At 52.7% G+C, this 26,781-nt stretch overlaps 9 protein-coding genes and 2 non-coding genes across 11 annotated transcripts; 6 read left to right on the forward strand and 5 right to left on the reverse strand.

Moving 5' to 3' along the window:
- Window positions 1–309: 309 nt before the first annotated feature.
- On the reverse strand, window positions 310–1,350 carry BO86DRAFT_401912 (uncharacterized protein; the record flags this gene model as incomplete). The annotated part of the gene is made up of 1 exon (XM_025673807.1): window positions 310–1,350. One exon carries the CDS (start codon window positions 1,348–1,350, stop codon window positions 310–312), a length of 1,041 nt encoding a protein of 346 aa, XP_025525303.1.
- A 1,283-nt stretch (window positions 1,351–2,633) lies between these two features.
- On the forward strand, window positions 2,634–2,725 carry BO86DRAFT_t211. Its single transcript has one exon. It is a non-coding gene; the product is annotated as a tRNA-Pro (tRNA).
- A 679-nt stretch (window positions 2,726–3,404) lies between these two features.
- BO86DRAFT_t212 lies at window positions 3,405–3,478 on the forward strand. Its single transcript has one exon. It is a non-coding gene; the product is annotated as a tRNA-Ile (tRNA).
- A 1,663-nt stretch (window positions 3,479–5,141) lies between these two features.
- Window positions 5,142–5,531, reverse strand: BO86DRAFT_154163 (uncharacterized protein). Its single transcript, XM_025666351.1, has 2 exons — window positions 5,325–5,531; window positions 5,142–5,165 (listed from the first exon to the last, which is right to left on the reverse strand). Exon 1 carries the CDS (start codon window positions 5,495–5,497, stop codon window positions 5,342–5,344), a length of 156 nt encoding a protein of 51 aa, XP_025525304.1. The 5' UTR covers window positions 5,498–5,531; the 3' UTR covers window positions 5,142–5,165; window positions 5,325–5,341.
- A 1-nt stretch (window position 5,532) lies between these two features.
- Window positions 5,533–6,196, reverse strand: BO86DRAFT_154208 (uncharacterized protein). The gene has a single exon (XM_025666352.1). The coding sequence runs from the start codon at window positions 6,082–6,084 to the stop codon at window positions 5,740–5,742; it is 345 nt and encodes a 114-aa protein (XP_025525305.1). The 5' UTR covers window positions 6,085–6,196; the 3' UTR covers window positions 5,533–5,739.
- A 4,830-nt stretch (window positions 6,197–11,026) lies between these two features.
- On the forward strand, window positions 11,027–15,068 carry BO86DRAFT_154274 (PH domain protein). Its single transcript, XM_025666353.1, has 4 exons — window positions 11,027–11,242; window positions 11,306–11,656; window positions 11,717–11,874; window positions 11,956–15,068. Exons 1-4 carry the CDS (start codon window positions 11,227–11,229, stop codon window positions 14,962–14,964), a joined length of 3,534 nt encoding a protein of 1,177 aa, XP_025525306.1. The 5' UTR covers window positions 11,027–11,226; the 3' UTR covers window positions 14,965–15,068.
- A 986-nt stretch (window positions 15,069–16,054) lies between these two features.
- On the reverse strand, window positions 16,055–17,915 carry BO86DRAFT_391118 (CMGC/CLK protein kinase). Its single transcript, XM_025672529.1, has 5 exons — window positions 17,498–17,915; window positions 17,047–17,354; window positions 16,649–16,944; window positions 16,383–16,563; window positions 16,055–16,310 (listed from the first exon to the last, which is right to left on the reverse strand). Exons 1-5 carry the CDS (start codon window positions 17,833–17,835, stop codon window positions 16,105–16,107), a joined length of 1,329 nt encoding a protein of 442 aa, XP_025525307.1. The 5' UTR covers window positions 17,836–17,915; the 3' UTR covers window positions 16,055–16,104.
- A 197-nt stretch (window positions 17,916–18,112) lies between these two features.
- Window positions 18,113–20,093, reverse strand: BO86DRAFT_366942 (retrograde cargo receptor ERV46). Its single transcript, XM_025670124.1, has 4 exons — window positions 20,004–20,093; window positions 19,611–19,936; window positions 19,354–19,534; window positions 18,113–19,289 (listed from the first exon to the last, which is right to left on the reverse strand). The coding sequence occupies exons 2-4, from the start codon at window positions 19,801–19,803 to the stop codon at window positions 18,347–18,349; spliced, it is 1,317 nt and encodes a 438-aa protein (XP_025525308.1). The 5' UTR covers window positions 19,804–19,936; window positions 20,004–20,093; the 3' UTR covers window positions 18,113–18,346.
- Window positions 20,094–20,496: 403 nt separating this feature from the next.
- On the forward strand, window positions 20,497–21,368 carry BO86DRAFT_154375 (uncharacterized protein). Its single transcript, XM_025666354.1, has 2 exons — window positions 20,497–20,607; window positions 20,669–21,368. The coding sequence occupies exon 2, from the start codon at window positions 20,795–20,797 to the stop codon at window positions 21,260–21,262; it is 468 nt and encodes a 155-aa protein (XP_025525309.1). The 5' UTR covers window positions 20,497–20,607; window positions 20,669–20,794; the 3' UTR covers window positions 21,263–21,368.
- Window positions 21,369–21,423: 55 nt separating this feature from the next.
- Window positions 21,424–23,377, forward strand: BO86DRAFT_391121 (NTF2-like protein). The gene is made up of 2 exons (XM_025672530.1): window positions 21,424–22,976; window positions 23,032–23,377. The coding sequence occupies exons 1-2, from the start codon at window positions 21,474–21,476 to the stop codon at window positions 23,077–23,079; spliced, it is 1,551 nt and encodes a 516-aa protein (XP_025525310.1). The 5' UTR covers window positions 21,424–21,473; the 3' UTR covers window positions 23,080–23,377.
- A 243-nt stretch (window positions 23,378–23,620) lies between these two features.
- Window positions 23,621–26,580, forward strand: BO86DRAFT_391122 (putative GARP complex subunit Vps53). The gene is made up of 3 exons (XM_025672531.1): window positions 23,621–23,823; window positions 23,899–25,694; window positions 25,759–26,580. Exons 1-3 carry the CDS (start codon window positions 23,781–23,783, stop codon window positions 26,536–26,538), a joined length of 2,619 nt encoding a protein of 872 aa, XP_025525311.1. The 5' UTR covers window positions 23,621–23,780; the 3' UTR covers window positions 26,539–26,580.
- Window positions 26,581–26,781: the final 201 nt, after the last annotated feature.

Below are 26,781 nucleotides of genomic sequence, written 5' to 3' on the forward strand. Positions count from 1 at the left end.
ACCCCGGCGCCCGCAGGGTTGATCTCTTAGCCCCAAGGAGGAACTCGAGATCGGCTGTCCCGACGACCATTTCATACCTTTGGTACCTCAAATGCGTGAGTCTCCCCTCCCACAACTGACTAATTCCTCCTAGTCTATCTCTTCATCTCCCAACCACCAACCCTTGATTCTGTGCCACGAGGCACCCAGGAATGCACTTCTAAGATAGATTGATATTTCTATCACCAGAACCTAAAGTTGCCAGCAACAGGTTCCTCCGACAGCTTCGCGAAGTTATTACATCTCCTCGCGAAGGTCGGTTGGGGCTTGTTACCCTGGATCGAGTGTTTCATCCTCACCCTCTTCATCGTCTGGCACGTAGTCCGGATCCGATAAGTGGCTCGAGGCTTCCGAACTCGAGCTTGATCTCCTCGAGGGAACTGGTGTACCAGGACGGTCTTTACACGACTTGTACCACTCAAAACGGACGCCCTCCGCGTCGTCTGGGTCGGACTGTTCGTCGTTCACTGAAGTAACCGAGTCAGGACGGTCTCCAAACGAGGTATCGGAGTCCGAATCAGACCAACTTCTCATCGAGATATTTGAATCAGACAATCTCCGCCCCTGCGCAGCACGAGCCGGCTGCTCCCCTACCGAGGTATCTGGGTCCGAACCGGTCCAACTTCTCATCGAGATATCTGAATTCCACGGTCCGCGCCCCTGTGCACCCCAATCCGACTGCTCCCCTACCGACGTATCCGAATCGGACTCTGAATCGGACCAGCCTCCCATCGACGTGTCAGAGTCCTCGCCATCGGAGACGCCGCCCATCATTATATCATCGTCTGACTCGGGATCCTCCAGCGGAGGCGCGTCCGTCATCTCTATATCCTCGGGCTCCGGGACTTTACTGCCGTCAAACCCCCAGCCCTGCAACAGCCTGGCCGAGTCGTCTTCGAAGTCGTAGGGGTCGAGGAGTGGGTGATACCAGTTGACATTCTTGTTCTTCTTGCCGTTCTTGCCGTTGCTGTTGTTGTTATTGTTATTATTGTTGTTATTCCAGTTGTTTCCATTGTTGTTGTTGTTGAAGAAGCCACCACCTCTCCCACCGCGGTTGTTGTTCGCCCCTCGACCGCCACGGTTATTGTTGTTGTTCTGGTTGTTGAAGCCGCCTCTTCCACTTTGGTTGTTGTTATAGTTGTTATTAAACCCTCCTCTGCCACTATTATTATTTCTGTTGGTGTTGTTGTTGTTGTTGAACCCACCTCTGCCACCCTGGTTGTTGAAACCGCCCCCTCTTCCACCGCCGCGGTTATTCTGGTAATTGAAACCACCTCTGCCGCCACCGCCGCCTCTATTCCCACCTCTCATCTGATCGGCCGTTGATAGATGCCACTTAACTCCCTAGTGGCGAGTATCGTCGTATCTTTTGTTCTGTGTAAGATCCGTTGTCGAAACTATTCCTCGGATTGAGGACATTGGTGTGAAGCAACCCTGCTGCTTTTGTCGTCTATAAAAAAAATCAAGTTGTAGCCAGACCAGCCGGGGGTGTGCGCGCAGGGGCGCCCATTTCGAGGGGTAAAGGTTTCTTATACCCTGCAAAGAGAGATTGAACCCCTATGGTTGTATGCTGCGGTTACTGGGGATCTCATGCTAAGCAACGAGTCTGCTTGTTGGGTTGTGTCTAAGTTCACTGTTGTATGTACAATGGTCTCCTTGTCATCATGGGGTTGAGACAAAGAGACTTGAAGGGTTTGTCAAAGGCGTGGGGGATAAAGGCCTCGGATAATGCCATTGTTGGTTGGTTTTTGGGGGATTTTGGGTGTGTCGCCTCCGTACAGAGCGGCAGTGTCCTTTCTGGTAGTTGTGGTGTGTGGTAGGTTTCCCTGTGTGGTGGATGTGGTGGTGTGCTTTGCAGGAGATTTCCTGTATGCGTTGTTCTTCGTGGGTTCGTTTGTGGTTTCCTGCGAGGGAGGTCTAAAGCTGGGAATATAGCGGTATCGCCACAGATGTCCCGTTACTGTAGTCGAGGGTTCTACAATAAGGCAGGGTAAGGCAGTCATTGTGCTCGGCCTACTGCTAGAATCATACTGGGGGGTAGGGGCATTGATAAATGTGTGCTATAGCAAGTCATTGTGTCGGTTGGAGGCAAGTGCTTGCGATATGAGGTTACTTTAGATTAATATATTCGTTGCCGTAACAGTCGCTCTCGCTCGTAGCCACGAACGGTGGGAACGTGTGCACCTGTCAGTATCGAAGAAATCGAGAAGAGGGCTATCATATCCTCTTCGTGCAGGAAGATTCTATCCAAGATTGAGGGGGCAGCGCCGTGGGGTTAAGGCACAAGCGTAAACAAAGGAACCACCAAGCCCTACCTTGGCACCGATGTATATTCCGCTACCCGCAGGCCATTCTCTACTTGCACGCTGGGAGAACCGCTGGATACTGCTCCGGAGAAAGCACCTGCTTTACATCACAGAGAGCACAATCCAGTAACCGGCATACTGTTATTGCATTTCCAGACACAATGCATACAATCAGAACGACATCCGCCACGAGGCTCTCAATCTCAAGAAGCTGAACAACCGGGATGCATGCTGCTTCTCGAGACAATGCTTGATAATGGTACACTTCCATGCCTTTTCAACAATTCAGCCCGGGTGGTCTAGTGGTATGATTCTCGCTTAGGGATTCCAAACCCAAGCATATCTGCGAGAGGTCCCGCGTTCGATCCGCGGCTCGGGCCGATTATCTTTTTGCTTTTGCTCGTTGGCTGTCTGCTGGAATTCCATATACAGATACAATCGCAGCTGCGTAAGGGTCTTTACGAGGCTGGCGTGCTGTGATACCCGGGGTGGTTTGCTCGTTCGTTCGCTAGTCCGTCCTTCCGGATCCCGGGCCCTGTAGTTTGCCTTTATGGATTTAGATCGGTGTCAAGACTACCTAATATAAGGCATGTCTACAGGTACAGTGCAATCATACAAGAGAATAGAACATGCAAGAAGAGAGATTACACCTTATCGTAAACACATGAGTTACAAGTCTTGCATATAAGTGTTTTGTTGTTGGTCATTTGGGTAATGTGCTCGACAGGCACAGAGAGCATTCCAATTGCGCCAATCAGTCCCAAAATGCCAGGAAACAGCTACCATAAACCCTAATTCTATCTATCAATCAGCCTTCATCTTAGATGATGCAATCCAGGGTCTACATGCAAATTCAAAACGTAGTGCTATGTGGTTGGAACCTCTGTGTATGTACTTTTATGCGTGGGAATATAGATGTACATGTACCAGGATTCGGCTAGATCCGAGCCAGCCCTACTACGATTCGGATCGGCGGTAGAGCACAGAACCCTCATGCACGATGACATACAAAACTATGCGCTCATGGAACCACTGACCCCAGCCCCTTTCAACCAACCGGGTCCCATAGCTCAGTTGGTTAGAGCGTAACGCTAATAACGTTAAAGTCGAGGGTTCGAGCCCCTCTGGGACCATCTTTTTGCCTTTATTCCTTCCCCGTCTCTTTTTTTGGTCAAGTCCTCTTTTTCTCTGTCCAGTACCATATCCAGTGTGGAGTGACAGGAGGCCGTAATAGAGTTCAGCGTGACAGCCTTCTGAATAATCGCCGCGGGCCCGGTGGCCGACTTATAGTTGTCTTGATGACATACTCCCCGGATAGCACTGCTAGGGCATTCAACCCTGCCTCTAACCCAGCTTCTAGGGCCAGAAGGAAAGGGCCTTTAGTGCAGACAAGCGGTATCCAAAGCTAATATATGCAATTCCGAGAAGAATTTGCCGTGTTTATTGAGAATAGTAGGCTATCACACGAAGCTTCAGATGAGCGATGCTATCTTTATGGTAATTTGATGTTTGATAGTACCTACGCCGTTCAATGTTCATATGAGATTAAGGTGGACCAGAAAAGAATTTCATCTTTGGACTACAATACCTAGCGAACAGAACAACCCGGGAAAATAGACCAAGGATATTTTACACATGTCAAAGCAAAAATTGTATTCATTTTACCGGATGGCCCCTATTTTATTGAGGAAGCAACTTAACTTGGAGGGGCTCAACCTTCAAGAGTTTACGTCCAGGTCCCCAGCCAAGGCGAGAGTGGCACAATTTGTAGGCAATGAAAGATTGGTTCCGTCACCTGAAGAGGTCGGGAGGACCCAAAGGGCTGTCGCTCAAACACGACTGCTAGTGATTGTTCAGGGTGCATAGACAACATCCGGGGTGGCTCTACGGTTGGCCTTCTAGTGCAAGCAAAGACGGGAAATCTCCTCTCATCTGGAGGTGTCGCGAGCCCCACCCTCTCGAAATGATAATAGCACCGAAAGGTTCTTAGAATCCTATCTCTTTCTTGCCAAGATCCTCAAGCTAGATCATTCAGATCAAATGACTACTTCCGCGAGTTCGGGCACGCTCATCTGGTACAGCAGCGCAACGATAACAAGGAGCGCCTCTGGCTGGGCGTCTCAGGCCGATTCTCACTTGCTACCATCTCAACCGACAAGGGAAGTCAGTCAATTGGACCCAACTTTGCAAGTTCTGGCCCCTTTTCTCGGTTGAGGTCATTTTATGGATAGAGCCGACATACAGATATGCTCGTCAGGATTCACCCACCGCTTCGATCAACGCCTCATACTCTGCATCATATCCACGTCCCCGGTACAAAAGTACGCTTGATACACAATTCCGGATTTCTTTCTTTGCTTTCTGAGATTAAGTCAATCACTTCGCAAACTCCATATTGCCGTTGGCCTTCCGCTCAGATATGAAGAGGCTACTGGTAAGAAGTATTGCTTTATGAAGACCACCAGAATTCTCGATCATCTCGTCGAATGTTTGTCGCTTCCAGCCACCGTCTCTCATCTTGTATGGAGTACAGCGTGGCATGTCAAGGTGGCCGTTGCTTTCCCCTGGCTTCTGCCCTCCCCAAGTCCATCAGCCATCCTCAGATTACCCCGCCAAGATTAAAGGACCACAGTCAGGCCTGGTCATGTCCCAGCGGGCCCGGGAGATATTCCCGGTGTTAACGCACGTGCTTCTAAGATATCTTCGAGCACCCAGAGCCATTAGGAAAATAATCGGTCGCGTCCGCATGCGATGAACACTCATACCGACGAAGGCGGCCATGGGTGGTCAACAGAGCCGACCAGCGAGGAGGGACTCTACCTGAGCAAACAAACCATGATACACGTTAGCTACTGGCTCCTCTCGTGACTGTCCCAACTTCATTCTAGAACGGCGGCAAGAAACAGGGGATGGAGACAAGAAAACCATGATTACTCGGATCAAGCTGGGCGATTTAGATATCCTCATGACTTGGATTACCTGTGCTCTCTTCGAGCTCAGTGGAACAGAGCATTGTCTCGGTGATGATGCAGCGTTGGGGAGAGCTGGACAAAGGAAAGAAAAGTTGCACTGGGAAAAGAGTAGTAGAACGCTCTGTGATTCCCGTGAAGACGCATCAAGTTTGGACCACTTTTCCGGACCAATTTGAGCATACACAGACTGTTATGGGGTGGTTTTCTGTCGATCAGTTTCTGTTTTGAGCGAATGGGTTGTTACCTAGATAGTCCGGTCTTTTTATGGTACTGTAGTCGGTGGCAGCGAAATTTTAGAGGTCAGCAGGAAACCAGAAGCCAGTGTAGAGCTTGAAGCTGGAGAGGAATCACCGCCCCCTCTCAAAAGCGGAGGCTGGATAGAGGTAGGATTGCAATCCGTGCGGTTGGGTTAGTGTGTATAGCTACATAAGAATGCACACGTCTTCAATCTCCATCATTTCTGCTAGATCGATATTTTGACTTGGATTTGTAATCTTAAGAACAAAGGTAGCGACCTTCAGATCCTCGAATCCCCGTATGTCGGTCGTCACCTTCCAGCATGTTAGGAGCAGCATCCATCGAGATGAGGGTACTCCGATGGCCACCAATGTCACTACAAGCCAGAATATGCTCGGACTTTTGCGCTGCACTACAGCCCCGAGTCCACCGCCTCCTGAGTTCGACGGGCTTTGGCCTTTGCTTTTCAGGCTTGTAATGACCATATCCTCCAGAGAGTCGTGTCGCGTTGACACTTGTTGTCGGTACATGCTTCAACGTGAAGTAGGATAGGACAAGAAGGTATCACATGAAGAAGATCGCATGGTCGCACGCACGGTTTTCTTCGTTGTACTGACTAAGATAGAATATTAGACAAAGTTTCCAAGTTCGATTATAGTATCACTTACCACGCAAGACATCCCTGCGCTAAGTTGTTGCACGCATTGGTCACACCAAGTAAGGATGGGGCAGGCAGACCAGATCAGCGCTCGACTATGGAGACGGGTTTCCTCGTCGACGGACGGTCTCTACGAGTTTGAGACGCGTGGCTGCGGATGCAAATGACCGAAGGGTAACCACTCCTGTGTACAAGCCAAGTGTTAGTTGAATCCGGATCCCAAAGAGTAAATAACGGGTTGATGCCTACCTTGCGTGTGTGGATTTCCAAAGTCATCAACATGCTGTGCAGATCCAGTTCAACGGCTGAGCTCGCCGAGGTTGGTCTTGCACCAGGAACAAAGATGCTGGTCCCTTGGTTCCGTTCTTTTCCCACCCACAGCTTCCCCCTCGGGTTCGCGTTACGCAGGATGGCGTTTCCGTCGATGAGTTGGATCGCCGGCATAGCAGGCTCATTGTGAGGATGCTGCTACTGTCGAGTTGGATAGCCGACCCAACGCAAAGAGCCCGCACGTCGATTCAGCGAGCCCCTGGGCCCTGCTACCGAGAGTTGGATAGCAGGTCCGGCAGGCTCATTGAGAGGGCCTTGCTACCGGTGAGCTGGATAGCCGGCCCGGCAGGCTCACTGAGAGGGTTGCTACTGATGAGTGAGATAGCTGACCCATGAAACACAGTGAACTTGCCGGACCAGCTATCCAACTCACCAGTAACAAGGCCCAAAGGCTCACTCCGTTGACAAGTCGGCTCATTGAGAGGGCGTAGTTACCGATGAGAGTTGGGTAACTAGCCTGTTAACTCAATGAGCTTGCCTGTCAACAGTGTGAGCCTTTGGCCTTGCTACCGAGAGTTGGATAGCCGGCCCCTCAATGAGCCTGCTTGTCAGCTCAGCGAACCGTGGAGCCCTGAGAAAAGAGAAGAACTATGAGAATGAGATCAAATGGAGTAGAGGGAGGCTAGGTACCTTAATTGGAGGAGAAGGGAAAAAAAGATGAAGAGGACTTGGAGAGGATGGTGAGAGGAAGCAGGAAGAAGGAAGAAGGAGGAGGAGGGAAAGATGGAGAGAGGATGGGGGTGGAGGAGGTATCTAAGCCGCTGGAAGGAGAGCGAAAGAGGGGGGAAGTAACACATTCACTGCCTGACCTCCAGGCAACGATCTGGGTGCCGGCCTTATTCACTAACTCACCTCCAGGCAACGATCTGGACCGCTGCTTCATTCACTAATCATCCGAAAGTTTCCAGCCGGTTTGATATCCACAAGCCCAGCACCTGAGTCACTGCCTGATTCGGGTTAGTCTGTAAGCGACGACCTGGAGGGTTTTGTAGCAGACTGCGAGTAGGAGCATAACCTTGTACCTATGGTCTATTCCTTCAATCTTGAACACCGCAGCACTCAGTAGTAATGATGACCAGGTTCCGCCAAAGCACACTGAACAAGAAATAGCATCTGCGGCGGGCCCTGGTATCGTGGACATGGTGGAACATCTAGAGGACACCCCGGCTCAAACCGATGACACAGTAAAGAACATTACAATTGCTCCCTCGACGACTGCTGGTGCTGATCTACACAAGGTCACCATGATATCCCCAAGCCCCGTCAGAATTGGTACCCTCAGGCACTGCTGGGTCCGCGAAGCGCGCTCTAGAAACGCGTCTCGGCAGCAGGAGTTGCACATAGGGCAGGCCCTTGTACCTCCAGCATAGTAAGAGCCCTTGTCTATTGGTTTCTACATTTAGGGTGTTAATATTTACCATAATGATAGTTAACGATGATGCCTTACAAGATACCGGATTTGAGCTGCTAGTGGCGTAAGATGTACGCAGGACTGTCTGTCCTCTAGCCACTATAACTCTTGTCACAGTCTTCGACTGTGTCTCACAACCTCAGCTGCGCAAGAGGAAGACCTAGTGCGTATCTGGAACAGGATGACACCAAGATCTCGACAGAGGCAGATTTGATCTGGGTCTTGCATGGGATCATTCAGCGCGATCCGAAGTATTGCTCTGAGCGAGATGCCCAGAATCAGGCATCGGAGTTATTTCCCTAGATTTTGGAGGTGCACAATACACAATCCACCGGCTGCCAGGAAGGCAACGATGGCATCGACGATGGGATACTGTAGTAGGTTCATATGCGCCATGCAAGACTTACAAATTAGATCTAGAAGATAAGATGGGGCTTGGTGCACTAAGTTCAGAAGACCTCCATTTTAAACCAGAGATTAGCCAATGAGTATTGGACCACGTTACTGCTACCATCTGCTTCCAGATTCATAATTGCCATCACGGTTATGAACAATTGAATAGAATCATCTCAAGCATGACGAGACAAGTACCTAGGTTTTGAGCCCGAAATTTAGTTCCTTGAATCACGTGGCAAGATGTAGCGTCTCTATAAGGTACGAGTAGTTCAGGATGGCCCCGATCCGTAGCTGACTTGAAATTGTCACATGTCCTGATTATATGCTCTTGTCTTCGAGGAGATGGAAAATCAGGCAAAGAAGACAGGAAATGTCGACATCGACCAGAACTTGTTGTAATGCCTAAGAATATCGCAGTGCTGAGGGCTTGCTAGCAGGTCCCCGGTTCCTTCTCCGGTTCCTTTTCAATGATTTTATTATGCCCGGAGGCTGCGAGGGTCTGGATTCCAGGCTAAGATGGATGGGGTAAGGTCTCACAAGATGATGCGCGGCGTTCGGCCGTTAGTGGAACTTGACATCCTGTCCGTGAGACATGCAAGAGACCTAACACAGTGGCAAGAATAGGCCCAGAGGTGTCGATTGATAACCAGAGGCTGTGGGAACCACCCGAGCCATCTAGGTAGACAAAGAAGTTGATCAAATTGGTAGGGCTCCCAGGGTCTTCAAGATCAAACAAATAATGACAACTAACGGGTGAGGCATTGACTTAAGTTACTAAAGGTGGAAGACCATCTGATGCTCTGTGGCACGGTAAGTTCGATCCACTATTAACCCACCCGCCTTTGTGGCAGTGCCTTTTTCCCAGTAATCCCGAAACACTACTCCGTAAAAGACCATAATTACCGATGGAGGAATTGTGGCCAGTTCCACGAATGGATTACTGAACAATACGCCATGCTGACGGTGTGTAATTTATCTCTGAGAGGTCCACGGGATTTTCTTACAGTAGCACCATCTCGGTGGCCACTTCAGTCCTGGGTACTCCTGGGAAACGAGTCCTCGAAGAGGCTAAAACAAGAACCGATGGGCCAACATGCAAGGCCCGAATATGCTTGGCAGGACTTCGATTTCTCTCTCCCTCTTTCCCTCGTGGACAACAGGGCAAGAAAACCTAGAAGAAGCAAAGAATCGAAGTCAAATAGGGAAACTGACCAGTCATGATCGTCATGGTTAAGACATGCAGGACTCCAGGCTCAGGACTGAGGGCTGTTGCTAAATTTGGTGGTGGCCTCCAAGTGGGATCCATTGATTGGAGAGTCGGAGACTGTCCCGGAACGTCGGTTACGCGGGGGGGGGGGGGGGGGGGGAAGAAATCCCACTGGTACTGGTGCTGTACTGGTACAGTACCGAGTAGGGTGAAAGGAGTGAGGCGATAATCAATATGATCAATATTGATTGGAATCATTGATTCATATTGTACATAGTCGACCACTCAGTCCTAGTCTCCCATGTCATCAAATGAAGGAAAGATGTGGTCAGTGGGTGTGTGTGTGCTGCTGCTGCTGCTGCTGCTGCTGCTGCTGCTGCTGCTGCTGCTGCACTGCAGCCTCTCCGAGTGATCCACGGCGATCCTTCGGCTGGTGTGGATTGTGGAATGATAGACAGGCAGGCAGGGGCAGGGGGGGGGGGTGACGCTCATTACTGGAAGAGTTGCGGGAGCTAAAAAAGAGCGGGTTGAAGTACAGTACGTACATGCAATTGATGACGCCAGCCCCCCCCGTACTTAATACTCCTCTGTAATTTCATTCTTATTGATTCCCATCTATTGTCTGTCCCCTAGGCAATAGTCTCTCTCCTCTTCATGTAGATAGAGATTCCCATATTCACTTAGCTGGACATGCCGAGTATCCTGAATCCTGATTCACTAGGCTACTCCATAGTGTTATGGGAAACAATTATTCAATATTGATCTCCCTTTCGTGTTGAAGAGTCTCCGCTTGACGGGGATGTCTCAGACAAAGACTGCTTGGCCAGTCAGCTGTTACACTTGAGGTCGAACACTAACTAAAACACTTTTTTACATTCACTGATTTACACCTACACTTACACTGACACTAAACACTGACACTGAACACTTATTGAACAAACCTCCAGACCCACTGGGCAAAGTATCATCTTCTGCTGCCCCCCTCTTGTACCGTACCTCCTCTCTCTCTCTTTCGCTCTCTTTCTGGTCTTCGTCTTTCGCTTTTCTTTTTCATCATCTATCCCTACCTTCTGGTCTTCATTCGCTTTGCAACCTCTTCATGCACCTTATCTCCCCTCTGCCTCTTTCACCACCACCACCACCATCACCATCACCTTCTCCTTTCCGCTCGCCCCATTCGCTTCGCCTCCGTTCCGCTCACAAACATCAAACTCAAACAACTCAAACAGACTACATCCCGCGCGATCCCTTCTTCTTCCCGGTCCGCTGACTCGCCGGACGGAATCTGGACGTCAAGTGGCCTCGTCACAGGCGCTTGTGCGCTGACTACACATCTCCTCGCTATTACTTGCCTCTCCGCTCTTTTTGCCCTCCAATATTCACTGCCGGTAACTTCATGGAACCAGACTTCCGCCGTTCCTAGTCTTGGCAGGCCCTGACAACACCTCGTCGCTCTCTTTCGCTGCGAAGGAGCTGGTCTCAATTGGCATTTCGCCTCCCCGATACTTCTTCTTTTCTCCTTTCCACCTTCGCTCCATCGCATCACCAGCGGGCTTCATCGTTTGCGCGAGCTGCTGCGTCTGCCGGGTCACAGCCACATGATACGGTGGGCCTGAAACTGGTCTCTCCCTCAACTTATTGTTACTATTCTAGTTCCGATTCTAGACATCATGGGTCGCTCGCGTGGTAGGGACTTCGTTCTCAACTTGCTTTGGAAAGCGCAATACTAACACCAAATTCCCCCTCCAGTGTTATCGTTGATGTCGGTTTTCGGCGGTTCCTCTCGCAAAGATAACCCCAGCCAACACCATCGGACCGCGTCGGCTTCAGTCACTTTAAACCACCCCCCGTTCAGGAACGATCCTCCTACGCCAGATACCACTTCACCTGTCGATGCGTCGCCGATTAGTGGGACATCCAACGCGGAACGCCGAATCTCGTCACGACCCGACTCGACCTATTTCTCGCACAATCCCCCTTTGCTGGAGTTTTCGCAAGACACACCGCCAGAACTTCAGCCTATTTTCGGCCATCTCAACAGCCACGCCAACAAACTATATCACGAAGGCTATTTCTTGAAGTTAAATGACTTGGATACTCGTATGTGTCTCGCTGCAGCTCATTAAGGTTTGAGTGGGGTCTAATCAATGGGAATCGCAGACGGCCGGCCGTGTTCCGACCGACAATGGGTCGAATGTTATGCGCAACTCGTCGGGACTGCCCTCTCTCTTTGGGATGCCGCAGCGCTGGACGAGGCGGGAGAGGAAGGTGACGTTCGCCCAACATTCATCAACTTGGCGGATGCTTCGATCAAGATGGTAAGATCTGCATAAACCCCCTCTTGGCGTCCCGGACCGACACTAGTCTAGCTCCGATACTGACTGGCATCCATTATCCAGCTCGAAACACTACCAACTCGAAACCAAGAAGTACAGTCATTGAAGAACATCCTGAGCATATGCTCCGCGGGCCAGAATCGTTACCTCCTCCACTTCAATTCTTTCCATTCTTTGACGCAATGGACTGCAGCCATACGTTTGGCTTTGTTCGAGCACACCTCTTTGTATGAGGCGTATACTGGCTCGATCATTGCTGGCAAAGGAAAAACTCTCAACAACGTCAAACATATCCTTGAGCGCAACCGATTCAAACATGAAGACTGGGCTCGTGTGAGATTTGGCGCGGGAACGCCATGGAAGCGATGTTGGTTCGTCGTTACTCCCCCAAACGAGAAGGAGTTCCAAAAAGCGCAGAAGTCGATCAAGAAGTCGGCATATGACCGCGCCCCGCGACTAGTCACTGGCCATATCAAGTTCTACGAAACGAAGAAGACCAAGAAAGCGACGCCGATTGCCACAATCACCGACGCTTACGCTGCTTACGCGATATACCCACAATCGAAGCCATTGATTGACCAGTCGACTCTAGTCAAAATCGAAGGGAGAGTCACTGTCCATTCACAACCGGAAACCACCTCCGAAGGGTTCGTCTTTGTCATGCCTGAAGTCCACCCAGCTGTTTCGGGCTTCGAAATGATGCTCCGCTTTCTGATACCAACCTTTGACACGTTCAACCTCTATGGAAGGCCGACTCGGCTGCTCGCCGCCACCAATCACATTAAAAGTATCATGTTCGCATTTCCCAACCGCCGACGTTATGGTTACTTGGATATTTTAGATATCTCCAGTCTCATGCAGACACCTGGAAGTCAGAATTGGAGCGAGGCGGAATGGCGGAGGCAGCTCAAGGAGGCTACTTCACGGCGCATGGCAACGGCTGGAAGCCGTACTAGTAGCATTTCTGGAAGCAAGCCACGCTTTCGGTCCAGTCTTCCAAGCCGTCAAGGCGGCAATGTTCGTGCTGGACCCAATCAGCGCATTACGACTCCCCCCGAGAATCGACCAGGCTACAACCAGTCTACTGATGCTATTGTCCGCGAAGGGCCTGAAAGTGACCCTATCTCCCCGGTACATCACGCGCGTGGTGCTTCTGATTTCGCCGGGCTTGCCTCTCAGGCCCAGGTCCATGTTTCTCTTAGCGATAGCTCCCCGCCATCATCGTCTCACGAGCTTCCGCCAAATGGAGAACGAGCCCGCGATAGTGACCGTAGCAGTGCGGAGGGTGAGCGAAATCATCATGCAGACCCTGCGGCCGAAGCTGTTGGACAACAGTTCCGCCCTGTCTCTCCTCCTTCGCCGGTAGCTCAACCGCCTGCTTTCACTCACGGACCGGGAGAGGTTCCTCATACCCGGCCCAGGCCGTCGTCCGACTTAAGGAAAGTCAATAACAGGATGTCGGACGCCACTCTTACACAGCTTGTGGCGGCGTCCGGGGGTTTAAGTAGTCTTGGTCCTGATGTGCCGGCAGAAAACCGAGCGACGACAAGAGACTCGAACGAACCCAGTCCGATAACCCCGAGTAGTGAATCTATCGAACACTATGCAGACTGGGTGAACCCGGAGGCAATCAGGAGCCACGATTCACAACCTGCCCCGCCTACTAGGCCTCGTTCTGGCGCCTTCGGGCCGCCACTGGCTATACCTAAGGCACGTGGGCTGCGCCTAGACACTACGAAGGCTGTCAAGAGGAAGCCTGTACCTCAGCAGTACGCTGGAGAGCCAGACTCTTCGAGTATGACTGGGGAGCCCAGCTTCGATGATCTTCGCCACACTGTTAATGAAGAGGCCCTCAACTGGGTTGGTAGCCGCCAGCTATCATTCACATCGCGAGAGACAGGGAACCGCCAAGACGAGGGAAGCATCTACGATGATGAGTCGGCTGCATCTCCTGATTATGCGAGTACAAAGGGATCTGTCTACAGCAAGCGCTCGGTCAAGTCAATCCCTCGACCTAGGATGGGAGTCATGAAGACGGTAGGCACGGTGCCTGACAAGAAGGATTATGTCATTGGTGACGCACATTACGCTCTTGAACAGCCGTTAGAGCCCAATCCTGACATTCCCACTGTCGACTTTGGCCCGACAATGACTTTGATGCCTACCACCGCACGTCCTAATACCTCGGAGACCTATAAGAAATCGGGTCACGAGAGGAGCGATTCCAATGTAACAGAAAAACAAGGTCCCCCGCACCACATGGAGCGCTCGCATTCTCGGTCACCCAGCATGATGTGGCAGCCGGGCATGGCTGCTCCGCGACCAACAACTCCTGGCCGACTCACACCCGAGCAATTTGTGCAACAACGGTCAGCTCCCAGCCCGCCTGCTCATGTTCACCACCGAACTCTATCTTCATCCGCAACGGCAAAACTAGCACCAGCTCTCCCCCGGCCCCTTTCTGGAGAATGGGCGAGCGGCTCCAGGCAACAACCGCACCCGTCTGCTCACAGAGAGGGTCCGGCGCGTCCTCACTCTCGTGGTGCTAGTACTGTCATGAACTACAATGAACTCTCGTCGCATTTGTCGGCCCGTGAGCAGGAGCATGTTTCTCGCATGACCGGCGCTCCGCTGCTCGATTTCTCCGGCGGGCACAAGCCGCAAGTGACTCCTGTCAATCCCATGGGCCTGGTTGGGGCCATTGATGCTCGAGAGCGCGAGAAGAAGATCATCCGCGACGGGGTTTCCAACCAGATGGTTCAGCACGCCATCGCACAGCGTCAGCAACACTGGCAACAACAGCAGCAGCCGCCGTCGCAGCCAATGCCCGCACAACTCCAGGCTCAGCCATATGGCCAAGATAGCCACTACAGCGTGTATAACCTTCCTGCAGCCAGCCGGACCTGGGACGCTCTCAACCAGCCTTACTATCCAGAAGAGCCGCGGCGCCAGTCGTGGTACGGGCAATACTTCGCAGCGCAAAAGTCACGGACGCCCCCAGCGCATCATCACACTCAATCTCTCGGCCAGCCAACTGGTTATTTCAGCAATGCCAACGCCAGCCATTATTAGGTGAACATTTACGCGCGGATTGGGCGTTGCTTTGTGCCGACTCACTATCTTGTACTCATCTTGCTCGTTTCGTTCTCTTTCGGGATCTGATAGGCCGTTATCTTGTTGCCACCTCTCTTGCCTTATTTGTTTTTCTTTTACTACAAAGTTCTCGATACATCTTAAAGAGCTAGAACTCGAAGACTCTGGTTGGTCGATTGCTGTTTGCTATTTTGGGTTGTGAGCGTTTCGTTTTTGAGCATTACACGGCGTTATTATCTTGGGGATTATTCTTTTTTCATCTCGAGGTTGTTGGCGTTCCACTATCGCAGCTTCGTTTTCTTGAAGGTGCTTTGATATTCCACGAGGGCAGGAATCTTTTTTCTTTGTCCTGCGAATTGCTCCACGGTCAACAATTGAACAAACCAATTGCCTTGCGGTGCACTTCACAAGATGCTTTCTGTACGACGTATGACAGATGTAGGTTATGTAGCCAAAGTGATTTTGCTCGAAGGGTCGTCGGGTTGATATGCTAGTCAGATTGCAGGGAATCATAGACGCAAACGGTGGTCGATAGGTGCTCCTCTATAGAAGCACGCTTCACCGACAGCGACCAGCCAATTTACCCTACACATTACTGCGTACGGTGTGGTCAACGAGTCACTCTCGGTAGTCACAATTCCTGCTTGAGCTGATTAAATCGTCGAAAGCGAGAAACAAATCCAGTTCCCACATCCACTCTTCTCGCCTTTGGAAGAACAGGGAAGTTGCTGTGTGTGACCTGTGTCTTCGGGCCACGAACTCCGCCGCCTCGCCAATCCATATGAGTATTGAATGGGAGAGCAGTGGTGTGGGGAAATAGGAGTTTTTCGAAACGAACATAAGAGAAGACAAGGAGTAAGGTCGATAAAGTCGGAAGAAGGCTGGCGTACGTTACCGTGGCGAATTGCAGCAGGAGGCTACGGAGTCGACTCCGGTCTGTCGAGAATGTCAATTTCAACCCCTAACCCAGGCCCACTGACTTGATTACTCATTATACCAGTCGTGCTCGAGCCATTCACATGGTACTGACGAGCCATCGAACCACGGTATAAAGCCTGTGCAAAACGTTCAAATGGATTTAGTCTATCTAACGACATGATCCGCATTTACCCCGAAGCACTACGACTTCTGTCTCCTCGCCGCCAAGATCGGCTGCATCAGGAACTCATCGTGCGCCAGGTCCTCGGCGGAGGGACGCTCCTCCGGCAACCACCGGAAGATGCGCTGGAGGAAGTTCAGGAAGAGTGTCTTGTCGGCGCCGTGGAAGTGCTGGATTCGTTGGGCCAGGGATTGGCGGGGGATGCGGATGGAGCCCTTCCAGTTGCCTGTATCACGATCAATTGGGGTCCGCGAGTTTGAGCAGGGTAGCCGGGATAGTTTTATGGGTACATCATTACCTCGTTCATCGAAGAACCGGGCACACTTGCTACTGCTGCTGCTGCTGTTACTGCACCGCTTGACGAATTCGGGCGGCGGAGGCCCCATCAGCGAGACCAGCTCGGCGAGATGTTGCTCGTTGCAGAGGACCCCTTGGGTTTTGCCGGAGAAGAGGTGCTCGTCTTGCGTGAAGTCCCAGGCCTGTTTCACTCGGATTCTATCAGCAGGGGGGTTACAGGGTGAACCGTACGAGGCCAGAGCGATCCTTGGCGGTGAAAGAACTCACCATCACACCAATGGACCACACATCCACCTTGCAATCCCACTCCATCCCCATAATCACCTCTGGCGCGCGATAGATGCCCGGCATGATATCGCCCTGATACCGCTCGTGGCCGAATCGCGCCTCCCCGAGGTCCGAGAGGACCGGCAGCCCTTCGCATGCCCGCATAGCGCGCGAGCGGTAGATAGTCCGGTCGTCCAGGACCTTCCGGGCGATCGGCTGCGTCATCTCGTCCTCTTCGAGGGCGGCCAGGACGGAGCTGTCGTCGATCTTCTGGAGGATGTTGTTGGGGGATACATCTGTTGTTTGTGGTGGTGTTTTGCGGGTTAGCGAAGGTTTTGTCGATGCAGATGAGAAGGATCAAGAAACTGAGAGAGGGGGGGGGCGACAATGCTGTTTACCGGTGTGAACGGTCTGATGCGCGTGGAGAAACGACAGCGCGATCAGGGTCAGTTGCAGACTCCGTTGGCCCAGCTCCGTGGGCAGCGTGCACCCGTTCATGTACCTGGTCATGTTCATCCCGCACGCCTTGTACACCAGGCACCGGTGCTGGCCATGGGGGCCGGCGACCACGAAGGATTTCAGCACCAGCCGCACGAGCGCCTTCCCTGCGTGGTCCGGCGTGTTGCGGAGGTGCTCGGAGACGGCGACCTCGTGCGCGGGATCGTGGCCCTGCGCGCAGACCTTCAGGGTGCGGTATCCATGGGTCCTAAGGGTAGTAGGGGTTTTAGAGTTCAGTTTTCCTTTCTTGCCTGTTGTTTCGTTGTGCGGATCCTTTGCTTCGCGAATCTCTCGGGGCTGCATAAACTATGCCTCCAAACGGGGCAGGGGAGGGGGGGGGGGGGAAAGTACAGAAGATCTCGACAAAGCCAAACGGTCGACGAGGTGCCGTAGCCGAGCTTAGCGACGACCTGGTATCGGGTCGCGAAAATCTCGCCGAGGCGCACGGGGTAGAAGTGTTTCGGTTCGTAGGAGGGGAGCTGCTCTTCTTCCAAGGTCTCCGACGGATCGAGCTTCGTGAAGCCTGAGGTAGGGAATTGGTGCGGGGGGAACGGCGTGGTTGTCGTCTGGGTTCGGATGGGAGTAGAGCGCAGCCCCGCGGAGGTTCTTAAGGCATGATGGCGGGGAGACGGGAGGATGCGCTCGAGTGGACGGATCGATAATCTGGGTTTCCGGCAGATCGTGAACATGGTCTCCTGGAATCGTGGAACATCATACTTTACAGTTAAGAAAGAAACGCAAAAGAAGGCCTCAGGGAATGGAATCGGTCGCGTGCGCCGATAGGGGGGGACGTTTCCTGCTTCTTGGGAGTGTAACTAGTTAAGTTAGTTACTATAACGTCATAACCCCCGGTTTGGTTCATCCATGCTGGCTGGAAGTCCAGATGCCAGGGCTCGGCACTCGCCACTGGATTTCTGTCCTATCTTACTGGATAGAAACAGATTCTACCCCCAAAATAACTCAATTGATTTCATCTGGGGAAATATGCTAAGACAAACTTCCAATGGATAGGATAGTATGTGTACCACGGTGTATGGACCTAAAACGCCTGGACTGCCTGAGTGCCCTGCCTTGCTGATGCTCCTGCGCAGCTGTTTGTTTTCCTTTGATTTTTCGATGTCTCTTGTCTTTTTCCTCTTTTTCTATCTTTTATTGTATACGTCTCCTGTGGTCCGCTGAACATAGCAGCAGATCACAAGCTCAATGCGAATGAAGCTTCTTCATCTTGTTGACACCCTCATACAGCCCACGATCGATGGCAGCGGCCACAGTCAGAGTACCACCGACAATCGCGCAGACTCCAGTCAAGAATCCGGTGAAGGTCTTAGGGCGAGCTTCGCGGTTGATGACCTTCATCGGGGAGATGTCATAGTTGAAGAAGACGCCGGGGATACCGTTGGCGGCGTGGAGTCGCTCCTTGTGGCCTTCGTCGGAGGCGTCGCCGCCCCGCAGGGACCGCTTGTGGGAGGTCACCGAGTACTGATGGGTCTCGATGCTTCCCTCGGCTCCGTAGGCAATTCCATGAGCTCCGAGAGGGGCCTTGTCATAGGCGCTGTGGATGGAGGACGAGAATAGCGGATCCCAGCCCAAGGGGAGGTACGAGGTCGAGACCACCTTGACAAAGTACATGAAGTTGTAGCCAGGTTCGCTGGTCTCCTGTTTCGTGTTGTCCAGGGGGTTGGTGTGGTGGTGGTCGGTCCATTGCCAGCGATCTGACAGCTCGTCAGGCAGCTGAGGTCCGAATCGAAGCTGGTGAATCTCGTGGGTCATGGTGTGTTTCTCGTTCTCGGCCAGGTTGGGCTCGAAGAACGTGGCGAGGTCGTGCACATGGAGGTTGCCACTGGTGAAACTGCGCCCGGGCGCGATGTGGAAGTTGCCGATCACCTTGTTGACGCGGAGGACACCCTCGAGGCGGCAGCCTTCGCGGCGCTGCGCATCGATGCGCTCCGCATACCCCTCGAGGTCACACTGTTCGATGTTCTCTCCCTTGCCGAAGGCCCATTGCTTTTGGGCATAAGCTTCGCGGACCTCTTCGCAGGTGTTGCAGCAGCCAGCCTTGATGGCACCGGCAGGTGCGGGTGCGCCACCACATTCGCCGCAGTAATCGGGGTCCAGGTGCTTAGCGGTCTCTGTCGAAGAATGGCTAGATTGGAAGACGCATGGTCAGTGATAGATCACAAGAAAGAACGAGGGGTTTCCAAGCTTACAGGTCCAGAGCTTTCACGTCAATCACCCGGCCTCCTTCGGCCTCCGAAGTCAGGCGCACCTTGTTAATGCCATGGGCCACGCCCGTTTGTTGCTCGCCTGACACATCCATAACGTCGAGGGTCAACATTTCGCAAGGGAGTCTTGGGAAGGTCATATTCAGATGAATCTCCATCTTCTCGCCTATTTTGCGCCAAATGCCGTTGAGTCAGTCTTGCTTCGTTTCTGTCATCCAGAAGAGGAAACCATTTCTTCATACCTCTCGACTTATCGACCACCAACTCGGGCAGAACCACCACGCGCCTGTAGTCCACCCATTCTCCCCATACAAGCCAGAATATAACCAGCAACGATGCTATGGTGATAACTCCTCCAGACGTGGTTCGAACGCGCGCATCTTCGACCGTTTTGGCGAACGCGTCTAACCTTGTAAATCGTGATTTGGCCGGCATCTCTCTAATGAATTGACGACCATGCGAAGAGGGTCGTGGGGTATGTGGAAGGGTGCGCGGTCTTCGTTATGGACCGGAGATCAGCTATTTAGTGCCCGCGATCAAGGCAGGGGCGGCGCCTGGTAATTAATGACTGAAGTTGAATGTTAGCCTACCGGGTTGAGGCCGTTCAATGAGACAGACTATCTCAAGGGACGTACGTGAATGAGTGAGTGAGGTGGTAGGATAGTAAGTTTCCAGCACAAAGCAAATCCTCTCCTGGGAGTGACGACTGGCGTGCGACGTCAATGGAACAAGCTGTCCTGTTAAGCTGAAGCGGAGAACTACTAGACTTACTTGTAACACTGCGGGTATCGGACCAATACCGAGTACAGGGGGTATTGTTGCAATTTTACCTCTTAGGGATTAGCTCGGTACGGCTACCTACCGACGTGCATGCATCAATACGAAGGTATTACCAGCAGTGCCAAAGGACAGACTACAGACTCTGATTGGACGTGCTTGGATACAGTGCCTGATAGCGAGTCACGTGGTAGCTACTATCAGCTCCGTTCCTCGTAAGCTGCAGGGCGGTCTGCTGTCCGCTCACGTGATGCGCATCCTTCCGGGTGCACGTCACTTTTTCTGCTGACTGACTCTTTTGACTTGTCTAGCTTCTGCTTTTTCATTGTTCCATTATTCCCCTCCCTCAAACCTCTCCACTTTGAGGTTGGTTGGTGGCACTCTCTCAAAAGCACCAGAGGTTCCCCAATTTTAGGGCATCGATTCAAAGAATCTTTCTTTCAACTCATCCCACTCGACCTCGTAAGCGGCTTCTTTCAGCATCTTTCATTGAATGCCGCTTGCCTGATTCTGGACGACAAAGCGCGCAGCGCTCCACCTGCCTACAAAAACCTTTCGCACATCGTCGACGCCCGACTCCGTCTCCTTCAACACACAATCTTGTCGAAAAACACCATCCATATTACGAATCTTCTCTTTGTCGCCCACCATGAAGAACGGAAAGGCTCGAGGCCGCCCCAGCGCTTCGGATCGCGGGGGCATCCGCAAGCGGGGTGCTGCGAAAAAGGTCGATCGGGAAGGTGATTTGGTCATGGATGGAAATACGTCTCAGGCCCGTGCGAAGAGGGGCCGTGGCGACTCTGTTCGATCCGGCGCTTCTTCTGGAACACGGTCTCAGACATCCACCCGAGCTATAGACGCCATTCAGAAGGCTATTTCCAGCAACTCGGAGTCGCAACAAGCGAACATTCGCCAAGGTGGCCGGGCCAGTAATCTGGAACAGGTCAGGGTCAACAACTGGAAGGGGAGCAAGGCCAAATCCAATCCCGACGGCGGCCAAGAAAGCCTAATCGCCTTCCTCGAGAAGAAACTCAGCCCACCCGACGCGAGAGCTAGCGCACGCGCAAGGATCACTAAGGTATGTGCAACACCAGAACTTGCGATCATCGACATATGAGTTATCACCAGCGTCGTCCTCTCCGATGTGCTCTCGTTTTCAGTGATGGTACCTCCAGAACGACGGTCGACACTTGCTTCCGCTCATTTGGCATTTATTCCTTGGGATGATCGCGATCATGGGAGGTCTCTTGCGCCTTACTAACGTTCACTAGTCGCGGCTCGAAGGCGACGCGATTATCGTGTCTATTAAGCCGGAACTGTTGAACAGAATGCTTCAGCTCAACGGCTTTAACTTTGCAGGCAAAATTTTGGAAATTGAAAAATATGATGAAGCCGGGATAGACCAGTCGATGCTGCCTGTGAATGGTAGCACGCCCACGGCCGCCGACACGAAGGCTAAGATGACTGCCTTCCTCGCCAAGCGGTTTAACCGAGAAAACAAGCTCCTTGATCTCTCGGATCTACGCAACGATCCGGATCTCATCGCCATGGGAATTTTCCAAAGCACATCAACTGAATCGAAATTCTTCCCTGCACTTATGAAGGTCTGGGAGCTGAATCTCAGCCTGGTGTTCGACAGCCCCGCCGCGCGTCGCCAGGCGGTCGAGAGCGTCAGTCTGAGGGCCAACAAGCTTGAGAATCTGAAGATGGTCACCACCTTGGCGCAAGCCTTCCCAGACTTGAAAAACCTCGACCTTTCGCACAACGACTTCAAGGACGCACAGTCCTTGCTGGCATGGCGCCATAAATTCGAAAATCTCGAGCTCCTGGACCTCTCCAACACTCCTTTCAGTGCCGATCCTACGTTCAAAGACACCATGCTCAAGTGGTATCTCAAACTTCGAGTCCTCAATGGTATCGAAGTTCGGACCGCAGAAGAATTGGCTGCACTGAAGAAATCGCCGATTCCTGTCCAAGCACCGTATTTCCGGGACGAGGGCTGCATTGCCGAGAATTTCATTAGAGCTTTCTTCTCCGGCTACGACAATGACCGGAACGGCCTGCTTGATAGCGTATACGACAACGAATCCACATTCACTCTTAACATCAACACTGCCGCTCCCAGAGCCCAGCAAGCTGATGTTGCAGCCTGGGACGCGTACATCAAGAATAGCAGGAACTTGCTCAGAATCACGCACTTGACCGCCAGAATGTCTCGATCGCACAACGGTGCGGAGAAAATCCGCAAGCTGTGGAACAGCCTTCCTGCTACAAGACACCCGGATATCGCGGCGCACCCTCAGGATTGGCTAATTGAGTGTTACCCGATCCCAGGACTGGCTGATCCGACCGGCCAGAGCCCCACTGGTGTTGGCGGCCTCCTGATTACAGTTCACGGTAAATACGACGAAATCGGCAAGGGCTCCAAGATCGACACGCGGAGCTTCGACAGAACTTTCGTATTGGGCCCTGGCGGTGGCGCGGGTGGAGTGAGAGTCATCAACGACATCCTATGTTGTCGCGCGTACGGCGGTAACGAAGCATGGGCTCCAGAAACTGAGGGAGCCGCTCAACCGGCGGCTCAACAGGCAACTCCCCAGCAGTCTATCGATCAGGCAGCTGTTCCTCCTCAGCCGGTGGTGGGACCGCCAGCCACCCCGGAAGGGTATGGCATGCCTGCCCCCGGAAAGAGTGAGACACAAGTGCAACAAGAGCAACTCGTAATTCAAGTCATGAGCCAGACTGGAATGACCTTGCAGTATTCCGAGTTGGCTATCAGCGGAAATGGCTGGGACTTGGACAAAGCTTTGCAGGACTTCGCCAAGCTCAAGGTAAGATCAACCAGAAGACTGTTTGCAGCAGAGGCCCATACTAATCGATCTACAGGAGCAGGGAACGTTGCCCCCTGAAGCCTTCCTAGCCGGAACAGTCTAAACACTCGACACCGCCGCTCGTCATCGACAGAACGGCGGGTTCAAATCAAACTTTGCTAGATCACAATGGTGTTTGTTTGGAGTTACAATTTTGCCTTACTTTGGCCTGGTTTGTTTTTGCTGCTTCTTATTGCATGGCTCGGGCGAATGGCAATCGGGCTGAAGACACAGATATTGAATCTAGTTTTTTCTTTCTCATCTTATCCTGTTATGTATCAACCAAGACCACGAATATTATGTCCATAAACAAAGAGCCTGGGGGATTGGAGAACAATACCCCCTAGGCCGATTCATTACCATCCACACACTTTTCACCTGTCCATCGCTGTAAGCGAAGAACATAAAAGCCTCAATAAATATAGTAGATCGTTGTAGTCACAATATAAGAATTTGAGCAAGCCCCATGGTGCTTGCAATTGCTCAATCCCTGCCAAGTTAAGGCTGGAGTGCTGGACAACTTGCCGGACTCCCGCCCGCGCTTTACTCCCCGCCTTCCCGCTTCCCCCCCAATCGTTTGGAGCTGATCAACCCATCCTACTCCATAACAACTAGCTTCCTTTGTTCTCCCTCCCCCCTGTACTTCTTCGGTTGTGTGCATGTTGAATCGGCGACTGCCCTCAAGCTGGTATTGCAGCATGTGTCTGGTGTTCATGCCAAAGAGCTAATGGAATGTTCACCACTACTACCACTACCACCGCCTCAATGCCCTCCAATGGAGCGGCCGATATCGACCCCTTAGATACAGGTGAGCGGACCTGGCTGACAACCCTTCAGTCCTGCGTCCTACGAAGCACATTCACTGATTAATCTGTTGCACTAGCGGACTACGATCCCATCAACCATCTGAACTTGATCTTCTCCCATCCCTCCACGCTGTCCGCCGTGTCACAAGTGTCCCAGTCCCTCTCCGCATACGAAGATGAGCTCGACGACGATATCAGCGCCCTGGTCGAGGACCAGGTCACCTCGAATGCGGAAAGTGTAGAGCGCATCCAGGCCGCCAAAGCGGACCTGACCGAACTGTTCAAGAAAATTGACGATGTGCGCGACCGCGCCTCCAAGACCGAGCTCGCGATCACGGAGATGACGGCGGATATCAAGCAATTGGACAATGCGAAGAAGAACCTCACACTATCCATGACCGCCCTGAAGCGGCTGCAGATGCTGACGACGGCCTACGACCAGCTTCGCGCCCTCAGTCGGACCCGGCAATATCGGGATTGCGCCCAGCTACTGCAGGCGGTCATTCAGCTCATGGCGCATTTCAAGTCGTACCGGTCGATCGATCAGATCGCTCTTCTCAGCAAGAACGTGGCAGATATACAAAGGGAGCTCCTGGAACAAGTCTGTGAGGATTTCGAGCTGGCGTTCGCCAAGGGGGAAGTTGGGCTGCGCAGGTCGACACTCTCGGAGGGTTGTTTGGTCATGGATGCGCTGGGCGATCATGCGAAATCTCGGCTCGTGACCTGGTACTGCAATTTCCAACTGCGCGAGTACCGTCAGGTGTTCAGGAACAATGAGGAGGCAGGATCTCTGGACAATATATCGCGGCGATATGCGTGGTTCAGACGCATTTTGAAGATCTATGATGAGGAATACGCGCCCATCTTCCCCGCGTCTTGGAAAGTTAATGAGACTCTCACCAACATTTTCTGTGAAGGAACGAGGGACGACTTCAAGGGGATTCTCTCGCGCTCGGTGCGCAATGGGCAATCGATCGACGTCAATCTGCTCCTGTCGTGTTTGCAGGAAACCTTGGATTTCGAACATTCGCTTGAGCGACGCTTTGTGAGCCCCGCTCGTCCCTCTACTGATACCTTTGCCTCGAGCGAGGCGCCGGTGTTCGGCCAGGCCATATCGGAGGCGTTTGAGCCCTATCTCAGCGTCTGGGTCGAGGCGCAGGATAAGCAACTGGCTGCGCTTATACCCAAGTACCGGCAGCAGCCCATCAAGCCGCCGGACGAAGAGTTCGACTCGCACATAGTGATATCCTCCTCAACGGATCTCTTTAACTTCTACCGACATGCTTTACAGCAATGTGCGAAATTGTCCACCGGCGGAAGCCTTGCAGACCTGGCAAAGGTCTTTGCAAAGTACCTGGACCAATACGCACAACAGGTACTTCTCTACTACATCAGTGAACGTCCCAGTGGCCACACACCATCGAAGGTACCTAATCTCGAGGATCTCATCCTGGTCCTCAACACTGCCGATTACTGCTACACAACCTGCAACCAGTTGGAGGAGAAGATCAAGGGGAGGCTGGATAAGAACTTGAAACAGTCGGTCGACCTGCAGAGCCAGGCGGACACATTCATGGGCATCGCGTCTGCAACCGTTCGAGGTCTTGTACGAAGAGTTGAGATCGACTTGGAGCCTTGCTGGCGCGAACTGCGCAATATACCCTGGAGTCGACTGGAAAGTGTCAGCGACCAGAGCTCCTACGTGGGCGAACTCTTGTCAAAGACTCAGACCAAGTGCTCGGAAACTCTACAGCTGCTACACAAACAGCAATACGCCCGGGCCTTCGCAGACCACACTGTAGAGCTGATCTCCAATCTTTTCACCACCAACATCTTCCAGTCCAAGCCTATTGCAGAGACTGGAGCGGAGCAGGTAAAATATCCCCGACCACGGTCTACATCCCGCTGCCTCTCCCAAACTAATCACCTGCGTCCAGATGCTCCTCGATGCCTACGCCCTCAAAGCCGGCCTTGCATCACTCCTCCCAAATCCCGCCCCCGCCGGCTTCGTCAAGCGCGTCAACAGCAGTTTCGCCAAGATCGAGGCCCTCCTCAAGACCCTGCAGGTGCACCCTTCGCCCCCCGAAGCCCTCGTGCAGGCGTACCTCGTCCACATCGCCGACCAGAACAACACCAACTTCCGCAAGATCCTGGACATGAAGGGCATCCGCAGCCGCCAGGAACAGAACCACCTCCTGGAACTCTTCCAGATCCACCGCGCATCCGATCGCTACGCCTCCAACCTCCAGCAGAGCAACCCCATGCTCACCGCCCTGCAATCCACCAGCGCGCCCACCTCCACCTCCGTCTCCCAGGGCCTGGGACTCGGCTCGGCCGCCGCGTCCATCGGCGCCACGAATCTCCCCACCCGCTTCGACGCATCCCTACTCGGCTCCGCCCTCATCTCCGCCGCCAAGGACGGCGTCGACCGCTTCGGAACTCCCATGAGCGGCTCCTCGGCGACCACGATACCCGGAGTGGGAGGCGGCGCGGGCGCAACAGCCGGTGTTGGTGGTGGCGGCGGCGGCGGCAGCGGAACCATCCTCACCTCAGCCTCCTCGACGCCCAATCCCGGTGGTTCGGCCCCGAGCAACCCCGGTGCGGAGAGCAGCGCCGCTGCGAACCTGAACGAGAACCTGAAGAATATCGGCAAGTTCTTCCGCCGTGATCTGGGAGGGTTTGGCGGTCGGTTTGGCAGAAGTGGGGATGACGGGTGATCAACCTTGGTTTTAGGTATGCTTTCTGTACATATGAATATAATCTCTTTTACGTCATTGGGTCTGCTTTCTCGTGGTTGTTCGGTAATCGTATCGTACTGTATGGGATTCGTTCAGCTTGGCTGTAGACATCAGAATTCCAGCGAGAAGAGTATTGTGCTGAAGCTTTTAGAGCTTGTACCGTCTGGCCTGTGGTTGCTGCGTAGCAGCGCGGATAAAAGGCTATCTATGGCCCCTGCGTTC

The sequence above is a fragment of the Aspergillus japonicus genome (assembly GCF_003184785.1).
Source record: "Aspergillus japonicus CBS 114.51 unplaced genomic scaffold BO86scaffold_46, whole genome shotgun sequence".
NCBI lineage: Eukaryota > Fungi > Ascomycota > Eurotiomycetes > Eurotiales > Aspergillaceae > Aspergillus > Aspergillus japonicus.